This window comes from Erpetoichthys calabaricus, chromosome 2 (assembly GCF_900747795.2).
Source record: "Erpetoichthys calabaricus chromosome 2, fErpCal1.3, whole genome shotgun sequence".
Classification (NCBI taxonomy): domain Eukaryota; kingdom Metazoa; phylum Chordata; class Cladistia; order Polypteriformes; family Polypteridae; genus Erpetoichthys; species Erpetoichthys calabaricus.
This window is the reverse complement of record NC_041395.2, coordinates 46,356,437-46,370,532: the sequence shown is the minus strand read 5'-3', so window position 1 is coordinate 46,370,532 and position 14,096 is coordinate 46,356,437. Positions and strand designations below refer to the sequence as shown.

Genomic DNA, 14,096 nt, shown 5'->3' with positions numbered 1-14,096 from the left:
TCTGCATAGCTTCATGTCTTTTTTTAGTGAGGTGGCCTAACCTGCCCATGGTACTACAGAAGCGGATCTCTAGCAGTTTACACACAATGTCCTTACATATACTACATAGTCAACAGTTTTTACGATGTTATATTTTCATGTTATTTGCTTTCTAGTTAATTATGCACATTGTTTAAATCATGAGAATGTTAAATCAATATAAAATTCCATATGTCATCCTCAACGATATTTTACTTTAAATGAATGAATTTTTTTTCCTGTGTTTTGCACTTTTCATTGCATTGTCCAATTGCTTTACCACTTGGGATTGCAGGAATTGGAGGTTATGCTGATGAAATGTATGCCTTTAGACAAAATAGTGTGCTTTATAGCTTTGAATCATACTAAAAATTATGTTTACAACTCTTTGAACCAACAGATGTTGCTCCACTAATCCTTACCAACCAAGGTCAAAACTACACTGCAGTCGAAGGACAAAAGGTCTTTATACAGTGTGAAGTGTTTGGGTCACCTCAGCCAGATGTGGACTGGTAGGCCATTGGATTCTATTTATTTTTGTCTATATATCCATCTTGTGAGTTAATGGAAATGGAGTGCCTTCAATCCATCTGTTAATTGCACTTTTTTGAGGTACCGCTTGTGAAGTGGAATAACCTACACTGGCAATAGCAGTGCAAGGAACGAGCCAAGAAGATTCACCCATCCATCAGAGGGCAAACCCCAGCACACACACTCACACAGACTCTCACACTCACACATTTCTTTATGCAAAGATCCATAGACACGTGGAATAAATTACCAAGTATTGAGATAGAGAGTAGGATTTTACGGACCTCCAGATCTCAACTCCAGATGTTATTTTGGACCATCTAGATGAACAGGATGGACGAGCTTTTTGGGCTGAATGGCCTGTTCTTGTAACAACTTTTCTAATGTTCTTTTGCACACACGGCACAGAGTGCAACTCCAGACAGTGTGAAGAAACAAATGAGAGCACACAGAGGTCAGGAAACTTCTTAATAGTAGGACTACAGCTGGATGGTATAGTGCAGGAAGGGCTGCTCTGTGTCGCCATACCACTGCAAATTAATACCATAGTGTGATAAATATGTGTTTAGAAGTGATGTAAAGGGTCAGAGGCTATGACCCTTGCTATGATTGTTTGAAGGATACATGCATACTGCTTACTATCAATATACACAACTGTACCTTTATGTTAAAGTTTTATGTGCTCTTTTGTTCTTCTTTATCAATAACATATTATTATTGTGTAGGTGCATTTAGGAAAAGTATTGTGATGGAAACAAACGTCTGAGGTTTTCAACAGATGTACTCATTTTAGTCATCCCTGAACTCAATTTGAGCACTTCCAAAGTGATGCTGGTCTATGTGAGTGTCAAGATATGAATGAGACCATGAGCACAATAACTCAAAAATAAATCACTCTGTCAAAATGAAACTTGGCACAAGTATTAGTACGGTACTCTAAAATGCTGGAAACCTGTGAATTTTACCCAAAATCACACCCCTAGATTTTGATCCATGGATATACTGTAAGAACCATGGGAATTGTTAACATTCATGTAAATGTTTTCAAAAGATTTACACATTTTAAGTATGCAAAATGCCAGGAGCCAGTTGGTTTTAAGCATAACTGCTCCACAAGATTATGATTTTACACCACTTTGTGCATGTTTGTGCCCCAGAAAACATTTGGAAACAAAGAATATAGATTTGTGAAAATGACATGCATGTCCCATTTCATTCCATCTTCTTCTTCTTTTCGCACTTCTATGTGGGGTCAATGTGGTCGATCACTTCCACTTAGTCCTCCTTCACCATCTCTTCCCCGTACTTCCATTCCCATCACTGTTTTGCCCACATGTTCGTTGTCTCTCCTCATCACATTTCCATAACAGTTCATTCTACTTTCCGGAACTTTCCTAGACATTTTTCCCATTTTTGTTCTGCCTATGATTGTCTCATTTCTTATTCTGTCCTTTTTAGTAATGCCACAGATCCATCTCAACATTCTCATTTTTGCTATAACTAACTTCTTCGACTGCATCCCCTTTACTGTACATATCTTATCTCCATACATCATTGCTGGTCTTAGCATAGTCTTAAAGACTTTACCTTTAACCTTCACCTTATTCGTTGATCACACCGTACTCCTGATACTTCCAGTTGTTCCAATACACTGCACTCCATGGGTTGTCTCTACATCTAATTCTCCAACTTGGGCTACCACCGATCCTAGATATTTAACTTTATGCACTGTTTTCAGTAGCTCTTCCTTCAGGCTGACTTCTGAATTCTGATCCCCATTAACCCTCAGTCATTCTGTCTTCTTCCTATTTATCTTTAATCCTCTATCTCCCAAAATCCTCATCCATTCTTCCAACTTCCTCTCCACTTCTCAACACAATGCAATCAGCAAAAAGCCTGCACTGGAGGGATTGGCCTTTTTTTCCATTCCATATAATAATGGAGTGATACATTTTACTACTAAAATTACAATTTTATATATGGAAATCATGTGCTAAAAATAATAATAATAATAATAATAATAATAAATCATATTTTTTAGGTCTACATCCAGCTTTATTGTACAGCTCAGAGATGACACTATAGCTTTCACATCTTTGAATCTCACATGTATGTTCCCAACAATATCTGGAAATGAATGCAGTGAACATGCAGATAGTTGTAAATACACACTAGAAACTCCAATTTGAATAATCCGCATTAATATTTCAGGCTAATGCAGATCTTTGTGTGTATAACAGTATTAACTTCATTCATTTTTGCATTACATTTTGCCATGCAAGGAAGTGCGCCATTTCCTCCATCTCCACTTGCATTTATTTATCGTCACCAGTTTTTACAACTGGTGAGCCACACTGTATGTTATTTGGTCTGCAGCAACTTTGAGAGCAAATGTTAAAGTAAACCTTTTTGATACAGAAAAGCAAGGAAAACAAATTCACAAAGAAGACAGTGTTTGCCCATAAATTTGAGTAAAGGAAGGATTTTCTGATTTCAATATGCTATTTAATTCAATAAGCAGTTATGTTCAAGCATTTAAGTCTACAAGTCACATGTACACATAGAAGGATGTAAGCATACTACTAACTCATTGAAATTTCTTATCCTTCTTTTGTCCTTATAACCTGTGTACCTACCTGATATTACAGCCTTCTTTCCACGATGGTAGGACAAGCCGTTATGGCTAGTTATTTATACAGTACACAGTGCAAAGAAAGATTTACGAGAGGGGACCCAAAAATAACCGGAAATATTTTTAAAAACGTGTTTAATTTAATTTTCTGTACAAACTGCAATTAGTCTCCTTCAAAGTACTCTCCATTGGCGGAAACACACTTATCTAACCATTTGTTCCATTGTTCGAAACATTTTTTAAATTCGTCTGAAGTAATGCCCATTAATGCTCTGGTCGTTTCTTGTTTTACCTCTTCGACGTCAGCAAAACGCCTTCCTTTCAAGCCTTTTTTCATCCGAGGGAACAAAAAGAAATCACACGGAGCTAAATCCGGTGAGAAGGGTGGGTGGTTCAGGGTTGTCATACCGTTTCTTGCCAAAAATTGGCGAATGCTGAGAGCAGTGTGAGATGGAGCGTTGCCATGATGAAAGAACCAATCACCTGACTCCCACAAATCAGGGCGTTTCCTTCTCACACTGTTGCGCAACCTACTTTTACAAAGAAATTCACTGAACACAAGCACAACCTTCCAGACTGATGGCACTTGGCAGACTGACTTGTGAGGAGTGTAACTAGATTGCCCTAGCGGCCCAACCACATACTACAAGTACCAACCTGACAACAACAAAATTCCAGTTATTTTTGGGTCCCCCCCTCGTACTTGCATTAGAATCTTGCTGTCATAGACTGGCTAATGAAGAAACTCGTCAAGGACAGACCAAGAGACTGATCTGGCGTCTGGCAGCACAACGGAAAAACATTACCCTTCTTGTATATGACCAGAGTGACATCCAAGAAAGGACAGACAGACTGGGCCAGACTGCAGGAATTGTGGGAATCAAGATACAGGCTGGCAAGACCAAAGAAGATGAAGGTTAACACCAAAAGTGTAATGAAGACAGCAGTGCACAGGGTGGAGGTGGAAGAAGTGAAAGGCTTTAAATATCTGGGCAGCTACATACAGTATCAGCCGACAGCAACATAGAAAGAGAGATTTCCAACAGAACTGGTCTGGCAGCCCAAGCCTTCAACAGACTCCAGAATGCTTGGGAGTCATCAGCTCAGCAGATCTAGTTGAAGATCTATAGATCTAATAATGTATGCTCAGTCCGCGTCTATACAGCAAGAACCTGGAGAACTAACAAGAAGATTGAAAGCTGACTCAGAAAGTTTGGAGGAGAGTGTCTCTGACCAATCCTCAGAATCCACTGGGAACAGCATATCACCAACCAGGAAACCAGCAGAAGAACAGGTATCAGCAATGTTATCGATGAAGTGAAGCAGAGACACTGGAGGTGGCTAAGCCATGTACTGAAGTGACAAGAACAGACACTCATTTGTTGCTTTCAGATGGACTCCATCAAGAAAGAGTAATAGAGAGAGACCACTGAGCACATGGAGAAAGAAAGAAGAAATGAAAGCGATGGCAATGGTTTGCTCAAACTGTTGAGGATGGAGAAGAGTCATTTGTACCTTATACTCAAGCAGGAGTAAAAAATAATAAAGAATCAACACACAATTTGAGAGATGCGCAAGTAAACATTGACTTTGAATGATTATAATGTATAATCAAGAGTCTTACAAAAAAGAAGCAGATGCTAGCTAGCATACAAGAAATGGCCTTGAATTGAATGTTGAGGCCAAGTGACCCTCATATTCAAATATAATGTGTGGGATTCGCTGGGTGGCACCAGCTTTGCCAGTCCTTGTCTGTGTTGAGTTTGCACATCCTCCTGATGTGTGCGTGTCATTGTCTCATTTTCTTCCACATTCCAAAACATGTCCAAGCCACACAAATAGTTTACTCTAAAATGTCCCAGTGTGAGTGAGTGAGTGAGTGACGAGTGCCCCCTCAATGGACTGCCACACCATTCTGCCTTGGATAGGTAGGCTGTGGCACTCCAGGACCCTAAATTTAATTATCAGGTTCAAATGAGAATGTATGGGTGGATGGATGAGGTAGGAATGCACTGAGCTGAAAGACCTGGTGGAATGTTGCATTTGGGTCTCATGAAGAGGATCTAAGTGTGAAGTTCTATTTTTTATTTTTTTGCTTAATTTACCCCTTCATTCAAATCAAAAGTGTGTAGTACACATGTTTCCATGTTGGCAAACACCACTGGCCCAAGTGAGACGCACTGCCTGCCTCACATTTAAAATTCATATAACTGATGCATTTAAACCAGAAGTGTACAGTCCAGACGGCTCCATGTTTACACCCTGTGCTAGTCTTGAGTCAAATAAACAATTGCTTATCCTTCAAATATGTCTCTAAAACTAGGCAGTGGTTTCATTGGCAGCATCTTCTTAAACAGAAGCTGCTCAGCAGAGCATGCACAGCATGAGACTTCTGTTTCATGACTGTGGTTACCATTGAGCCTGCTTCTGCTCCTTAGAACTGTGGAGAAAGAATTCAAATCATGGAGTAGGAAAGATGGGAAGAAGACTCAGTGCTCCTGCTCAAAGCCTGAACCCTACATCATTATCTTTTCCTAGAGTTCATATGGCAGTCAACTTCCTTAGTTGTGGCCAGACATGACAAGCCAGCAGAGGTCACCAAATCACTGAAATCTCTTTGAGAGATAATAATGGAGACAGAACTTAAAGCCTTGGGATTTACTATTTGATCTGCTAAACTACGTACTTAATGCAACAAAAATTCCCAAACCTGTTTTTTCTAATTTAGAGTCATAGGGGGGCAGAGCCGGTTGTGCAGCACAGGGCACAATGCAGGAAACAGCCCTGAATAGGGTGCCAGTTCATCACAGGGTCCATTTTGAGTATGCACTCACATTCACACAGATCCATTTTGGAATTGAGGGGTATCCTAATCCGCACATTTCTGGGGTTGTGGGAGAACCCCCCCTGGATAAATATCCATCAGATACAGGGAGAACAGGCAAAGTCCACACAGACAATGACAAGACATAGGATTCAAAGTCAGCACAATGGATCCATTTAGTGACAGTGCTAATCACCTGAGCTACCCATCTTTAAGGAGCCTCAATGCCCTGCTCTGCCCAGTCAGGGACAGTGTGCTGCCATATAATTAGACAACTGCCAATCTCCATAAAACAACAACAACAACATTTATTTATATAGCACATTTTCATACAAATAATGTACAACTCCAATTCCAATGAAGTTGGGACGTTGTGTAAAACGTAAATCCTTTTCAACCTATATTCAATTGAATACACTACGAAGACAAGATATCGAATGTTCAAACTGATAAACTTTATTGTTGTTTTGCAAATCTTCACTCATTTTGAATTTGATGCCTGCAACACGTTCCAAAAAAGCTGGGACAGGGGCCTGTTTACCACTGTGTTATATTACCTTTCCTTTTAACAACACTCAATAAGCGTTTGGGAACTGAGGACACTAATTGTTGAAGCTGTGTAGGTGGAATTCTTTCCCATTCTTGCTTGATGTACAACTTCAGTTGCTCAACAGTCCGGGGTCTCCATTGTCGTATTTTGCGCTTCATGGGAGACAGGTCTGGACTGCAGGCAGGCCAGTCTAGTACCCGCACTCTTTTACTACGAAGCCACGCTGTTGTAACACATGCAGAAGGTGGCTTCGCATTGTCCTGCTGAAATAAGCAGGGATGTCCCTGAAAAAGACGTCGCTTGGATAGCAGCATATGTTGCTCCAAAACCTGTATGTACCTTTCACCATTAATGGTGCCTTCACAGATGTGCAAGTTACCAATGCCATGGACACTAACACACCCCCATACCATCACAGATGCTGGCTTTTGAACTTTGCGCTGATAACAATCCGGATGGTCCTTTTCCTCTTTGGCCCGGAGGACACGACGTCCATGATTTCCAAAAATAATTTGAAATGTGGACTTGTCAGACCGCAGCACACTTTTCCACTTTGTGTCAGTCCATCTCAGATGTGCTCGGGCCCAGAGAAGCCGGCGGCGTTTCTGGGTGTTGTTGATATATGGCTTTCGCTTTGCATGGTAGAGTTTTAACTTGCACTTGTAGATGTAGCGACGAACTGTGTTAACTGACAATGGTTTTCTGAAGTATTCCTGAGCCCACGTGGTAATATCCTTTACAGAATGATATCGGTTTGTAATGCAGTGCCACCTGAGGGATCAAAGGTCACGGGCATCCAGTGTTGGTATTCGGCCTTGCCGCTTACGTGCAGAGATTTCTCCAGATTCTTTGAATCTTTTGATGATATTATGGACAGTAGATGATGAAATCCCTAGATTCCTTGCAATTGTACATTGAGAAACGTTGTTCTTAAACTGCTGGACTATTTGCCCATGCAGTTGTTCACAAAGTGGTGAACCTCACCCCATCCTTGCTTATGAACGACTGAGCCTTTTGGGGATGCTCCTGTTATACCCAATCATGACAAACACCTGTTTCCAATTAACCTGTTCACCTGTGGAATGTTCAAATCAGGTGTTTTTTGAACATTCCTCAACTTCCCCAGTCTTTTGCTGCCCCTGTCCCAGCTTTTCTGGAACGTGTTGCAGGCATCAAATTCAAAATGAGTGAAGATTTGCAAAACAACAATAAAGTTTATCAGTTTGAACATTCGATATCTTGTCTTCATAGTGTATTCAATTAAATATAGGTTGAAAAGGATTTGCAAATCATTGTATTCTGTTTTTATTTACATTTTACACAATGTCCCAACTTCATTGGAATTGGGGTTGTAGCTCAAAGTGCTTTACATGATGAAGAAAAGACAAATAAAAGACAAAGTAAGAATTAAAATAAGACAACATTAATTAACATAGAGTAAGAGTAAGGTCAGATGGCCAGGGGGACAGAAAAAACAAAAAAAAACTCCAGACGGCTGGAGAGAAAAAAATAAAATCTGTAGGGGTTCCAGACCATGAGACCGCCCATCCCACTCTGGGCAAAATATATTAAAGGACAGCATGGTCCTACTACATCTTATCGGTGCTACTCGACTGCCAGATGTTTAACTTTAATTTACAGCTGTATTGCAAAATAAGGAATATTTCAGTACCAGCCTTGTGAGCCTAGTGTAGAATTTTGGTTAGTCTCTCTTTTGACCAGCTTTGTTTTCAGTGATTTCTGGACAGCAGATCAGTTTCAATAAAAACACATCTATGGAAATGGTACAAAACACAATGATCCATCCATTCCTCACAAGTTGTGCCTTGTCACCAAACTTAGCCACCATTATTTAAACTACAAGCATATCAGATATTGGGCGCAATCCTAGAACTAAGTGTCCTGAGGCCAGATCTTATTTGTTTAATTTATTAAAAGCAGCACTAGACAGAGTTTTCAAATTCATGTGAGAAGTGCAGGAATGTGTCTATTAATGGTCAGAAACAGACGTATGACTCCTTTTGAACTTTTAGAGGACCACTGAGCTGTTGGAAGATGTCCTCATTCATTTATAATTATGTGACTGAAGTAATGAGCAGCACGCTTCTGATCGCAAGCTGGACACAGACATACAAAGTCTTAACCTTTGTTATTCTGGATTAATGTTCACAGGTTTAAAGATGACCAACTGATATCTACCAGTGACCCAAGGTATTTCAAACATGAAAATGGCAGCTTGGAAATAATAAATGTCATAAAGGAAGATTCAGATCTTTACACCTGTTGGGCAAAAAACACAGAAGGTGAAGCTGCAATGACTGCTACGCTGGCTATAATAGGTAATAACCTCGTAAGTAAAAGAATGATGGCCTGTTGTTTAAATATCATATTGAACTGTAATAACATAAAAAGACAAAACTGTCCATTCATCATCAAATATGTTTAATCCAGTGGGGACCACACTAAGACATTTAGGGTCACCAATTATACTGAGAAGGGTCTAGGTCCTGTGGCTGGAGGTCTGAAGCCAAACTCTATTGCTGAAATTAGTGTGCATGTCTTTGGCATGTGGGCTGGAAAACTGGTGTACCTGGGAAATCTGACTGATACTGGGAGAACAAGCAAACACCAGACACCCAGTGACCAGGAGAAGAATTTGAACCAGGACTCCCAGTTAAACACTCCACCATCATGCTTAGAAGACGCATTATTACACAAGCATACACTCTCAGACCGGATTAATCCAGCTCAGGATCTCATGGGAACTGGAGCCTCACCCAGCAGTAGCAGGCACAAAGTGGGGACCTACTCTGGATATGGCAGCAGTCTATCAAAGGGCACAAATGCAGGTACCTGCATTTACTCATAATGGGGCCAAGTGAAATTAACCTGAGCTGCACCTCTTTGGGAATGTGGAAGGTAAGCTGGCATATATTACGGGAGCAAAAAGGGAGAAGTACAAACTCGACAAGAACAAAGGACTTGGCATGGGATTCCAACCCAGAATGCACTAACGCACTCTGGTGGCAGTTATTACTATTCCCATTATTATTGTTACTTTGACTGTGTTCACTGCCTAAAATAGTTGACAGTTTTTTGACACACTGGTTTGTGAAATGGTTGTTGTGGAAGGCATTGTTTGATCTGTGTGTTTGCTTACTTTACTGAGGACAACTGCAAAAAAAGATTTCTAAAAAAATCCTGTTACCTTTATGATATGTATACAGCAATAAGCAACTAACCTTTCTGAGTGACACTTTTTGTGTAGAGTTTGCATGTTTGTCTTATGTGCTTTTCTCCTACTTTGCAAAGATTCAGGTGCAGGTTCTCTTAACTAGCAACACCAAATGGGTTTGTTATGAGTGACTGTGGGCCCGTGTGTTACGTTTCCTTCGTGACAAGCGATTAGAGCAGCTGCTTCAAATCCTTACTACTGCGTTTGCATCTTGACGTAGTGACTGTCTGTGTTGAAGCTACGAGTTTTTCTTTGTGTCTTGGTCCTGGAAATCATCACAGTTTATGTTTGATCCTGTCTGCCATAAAGCTTAAAAAGAGAGCAGGCCTCAGAAAACACAAGCTAGACCTGCACTCCATCACAGGTCTATAATAGAAGGGTAGGCCTCACAAACTCAGGCAGCCTGGCCCCAAACTTAACAGGTTGTTTTACGACCTGTACAAGCCCAAAAGTTAGGCAAAGGCTTAAAAGTCGTAATTATCAAAGCGAGAGAGGGAAGAACTGTAAAAAAAAAAAAAAACAATACTCTGGTCCAAGAAAACTAAAGAAAGTTTCTTTAATATTTAAATATTTATTGAGTCAACTCAGAAAGTATTGTTACAAAAAGACCCAAGGTGGATGTTAAAATGGGGAACCAAATAAGCTTTGCTTAACTAATTTACATTGTTAAAGCTTAAGAATCACTGCAAATGACATTTTGCAGTCTGAGGCATGAGTTTGCTTAATTAAACCTCTCCATTTTAAATGTAGAACTCACATTTTAGACATCAGTTAACCATTAGCTTATATTATACACAGTGCCACACTTTTTCATTTTGCTGTGTTAGATTTTGAAACCGAAACTGATTAAATTAGAATGTTTTTCAAGAGCAGGAAATTGTGTGGAAATTGTGAAGATAGAAACACTGCATGAAGTTAGGCTATAGTCACTACAATTCAGAGATAGGGGTAAGGGTTAGGGTTAGGGATAGGTATGGCCACAAATAGTTATGATGCAGGAACTTATTAATATCACAAAGGTTTATAATATTAAACAATTATCATGTCATAAACATGATGTGCATAATGAAGACATTTTATTTAAATATGTTTTCCTATTAACTTTTGTGGCCCAAGCAGCATTTCATGTTCAGTTGGCATGTTCAGTTATGATAAGAAAACCAGTCATGTTACTTGCTGATTTGTAACTGCCAACTTGGGGACAAATAGTATTATTATTACTATTATTATTATTAGTAGTAGTAGTAGTAGTAGTATGTGTATATTCCTATTTCATTCATTTATTGTTGCTTTCTATTGTTTTTTACTATGACTTTATATTATATGTTGCTCATGTATGAGGAAAAATTCCTTTTGGAATATCATCTATCTATCTATCTATCTATCTATCTATCTATCTATCTATCTATCTATCTATCTATCTCTTTTGTAAATCGTTTTGCTTAAAAGCGTCTGCTAAGCAAATAAATGTAAAATGTAAATGTAGATGTAAATGTCGTGTGTGGCGCTTATGTCAGGATCACATTTCCTCCTTTAAAGTTCATTTCTCTGTCTCTCTGTCTCTGTCTAATTGCAATTAGATCTTTTTCTTACTAACTGGGCACCAACAATTACTTTGTTTTCAAGGTTATTTTGCTTTTTACCAAAACTTTAAACACATTGCATGTGTTAACCTTGTTATCTCACAAAAGATGATCCTCAGACAGGCTCAGCTTGCACTAACAAAGCATAACATTGTCAGACTCTGTTCAATTCATGGTCATGGGGGCCCAGGGCCTTTCATGGCAGCATCAGACACAGGGGTGCTAGGCCATTATAGAGCCCGCTAACACATACTGGGCCAATTTGGAGTCAGCCATTACCCTAACATGCATGTCACTGTGATGAAAACTGAAGAAACATCCATTCAAATGTGAGGAGAACATACAAACCCCTCACAGACAATCACCAGGGTAGGATTTGAAAACAGGACACTGGGTACATGAGACAGTAGTACTAGTATCTGCGCAATCATGCACTCAATTTGATAAAAGAGAAAGTATATTAAAAATGTACCAGTGCAATAATCCTGAAGCCACATCTATTGTAGCAATTTCTGCTGGTTCCTTCCTCTTCAGAAGCATCACACCCTCATTGTTTTTGGGAACTGGCATATTAAATCATTTTGTTGACTAGGCATCACTGTAATGATCCATTTGTTCATTTTTTCATCCACATAGCCTGTACAGGGTAATGGGAACCAGCACTGGACATTATGTTACTCCATCTCAGGGTGCCTTCACAAACATGCACTGTCATCGGGTCAGTATTGAGGTGCCAGTTATCCTAACCTGCACATCTTTGAGATGTTTTTGAGGAAACCCTGAAAATCCCATACAACTTTAATGATCCACTTGCTTTCATTGTTTTTGGTTGTGCTTCACAGATGCTACAAAGATAACACAGTCACCAGAAGATGTTGCAGTGCCAAGAGGAAGCTCAGCTGAATTAATGTGCCAGATAAAGACTGATTCAGCATTCATATATGACATGCATATTTCATGGAGACACAACAACAAAGAGATTTTCTTTAATTACACAAATGGCAGCAGGTAGGTGTGATTGTCCATATACATCTCAAGTGAGTGGTCTGGTCAGAAATGCTGAAAGTGCTAAATAAAGTAAGGCATTTGGTTAACATCTATGTCAGTGTTGTGTGGAAGGCAGCAACAGGGCATCGAGACTGCCAGGCTGTCATGGTGGTTCTCATTTTAAAATGTAGTGAAAGAACATGTGTTCCTGCTACTAAAGGGTCAGACTCTTCAGACTGGGCACTGCCATGGAGGCCCTACTGAAACAAAGGAGCAAATATGGCCATGGAACTGAATGTTTGATCTTGTTTGGCTGTTTATCCTGCCAACACGTGACTTGGACTCTTGGAGAAGACTTCTAATTACACACCCCATGGCATCTTGGGGAAGGTGCTTGAAGACTATGGGGTTTCTGGGCCGCTGCTGAGGGCTATTTAGTCCAAATATTTGCAGACAGAGAGTTGTGTTTGTTTATTTGTGTTAGGACTGTGACTTTGTCTTATTATAGTATATTAAATATTTCATATTTTCTAAAGTTTTTAATCCCCCTGTTCTTCCTGTATTCACTGTTTGTGTATTTTGTATAACTTATAATTATATCCTGATTCTTTTCACTATAATTATTTTTAGGGCCCTCAGGTGTGATCTGATCAGGCCTACAAATATCATCAATTGGCATCAGTTCTCTGCTGAGACATTTGCTAATTTTCCTAACTTTTGTTGTTCATCTCCAAGTTTTGCTTTCATATTTATTGTAAAGTTTTTGTTGATCTTTCAACAATTCCCATATTGCTGTTTTTGGCCATGTTACTTGTTTCTGTCATCAAATGGAGTGACAAACATGGCAAAATGGATGTGAGGCCTGCAAAAGGAGCTATTAAACCAGGCCAGGACCATTACTAGCCATCCCAGTAGAAACCCATGCAGTCCAGCTCACTCCAACTGCTAACAGCAGGCTTTGACCCAGCTAGGCCCAAATATGAAAAAAATACTCTAGCTTGTGACCCGAAAGGCAACAGAAATCCTTTATAGACGAAAAACATTTATTCAAGCAAAAAGAGAAAAACAATAGGAGTTGAAAGAACAGAAGAGAGGTGCCTAAAATGGGAATTCTGAGGGAAATCACAAGACACCAAGGCAGGACCAGAATCCAAAGACAGTACAAAAATAGTCAGAAAAAACAGAAATATCCAAAAACAAAATTTATACACAACAGCAAAAAGACTTCAATAAAAACACTGCCAGAGCTTGGGCTCAGCAGTGGTGAAGTCAAGGTGGACCCGCCTCCTGGGGAACCATCTACAAAGGACATGGAATATTGGCACACGTAAAGAGGCAGCACCTACAAAATGAATAAAATAGAAAATGATAGTAATAATAATAATAACAAAAGAAAATACATCAAATTTGAAAAATAATGATTCAAAAACAAAATAGCCATAGCATATACTTAGATAAATGTACTTAGTATTTAACTTGGGTTATTTTTAGATATTCATTTTTGCTCTTTAATTTTTGACATTTGTTTTGAAATTATTTGATTTAATAAATATTAAATGAAATGAAAATACTTTTCTTTAATGTAGGCCAAAAGCTGTTTGTTGAGGTTGTGCTCAGGCTCATTTTCACTTCTATGCCATCTTTGGAGCCTTTGGGCATAGTTTTTCATTTAGAAGTCTTCATTGAGATTCTTGGTCCTGGAAATCATCACAATTTACGTTTGATCCTGTCTGCCA

The 14,096-nt window shown here is 39.3% G+C and overlaps 1 protein-coding gene across 3 annotated transcripts in view; it reads left to right on the top strand.

Moving 5' to 3' along the window:
• Window positions 1-14,096, top strand: part of chl1b (cell adhesion molecule L1-like b) — a 173,576-nt gene that overhangs the window by 118,007 nt on the left and 41,473 nt on the right. For all 3 annotated transcript variants that reach the window (XM_051922351.1, XM_028793721.2, XM_028793720.2), the window contains 3 exons: window positions 419-530; window positions 8,728-8,894; window positions 12,216-12,381. In XM_051922351.1, coding sequence (XP_051778311.1) covers window positions 419-530; window positions 8,728-8,894; window positions 12,216-12,381 — 445 coding nt within the window. The remainder of the gene's footprint in view (window positions 1-418; window positions 531-8,727; window positions 8,895-12,215; window positions 12,382-14,096) is intronic.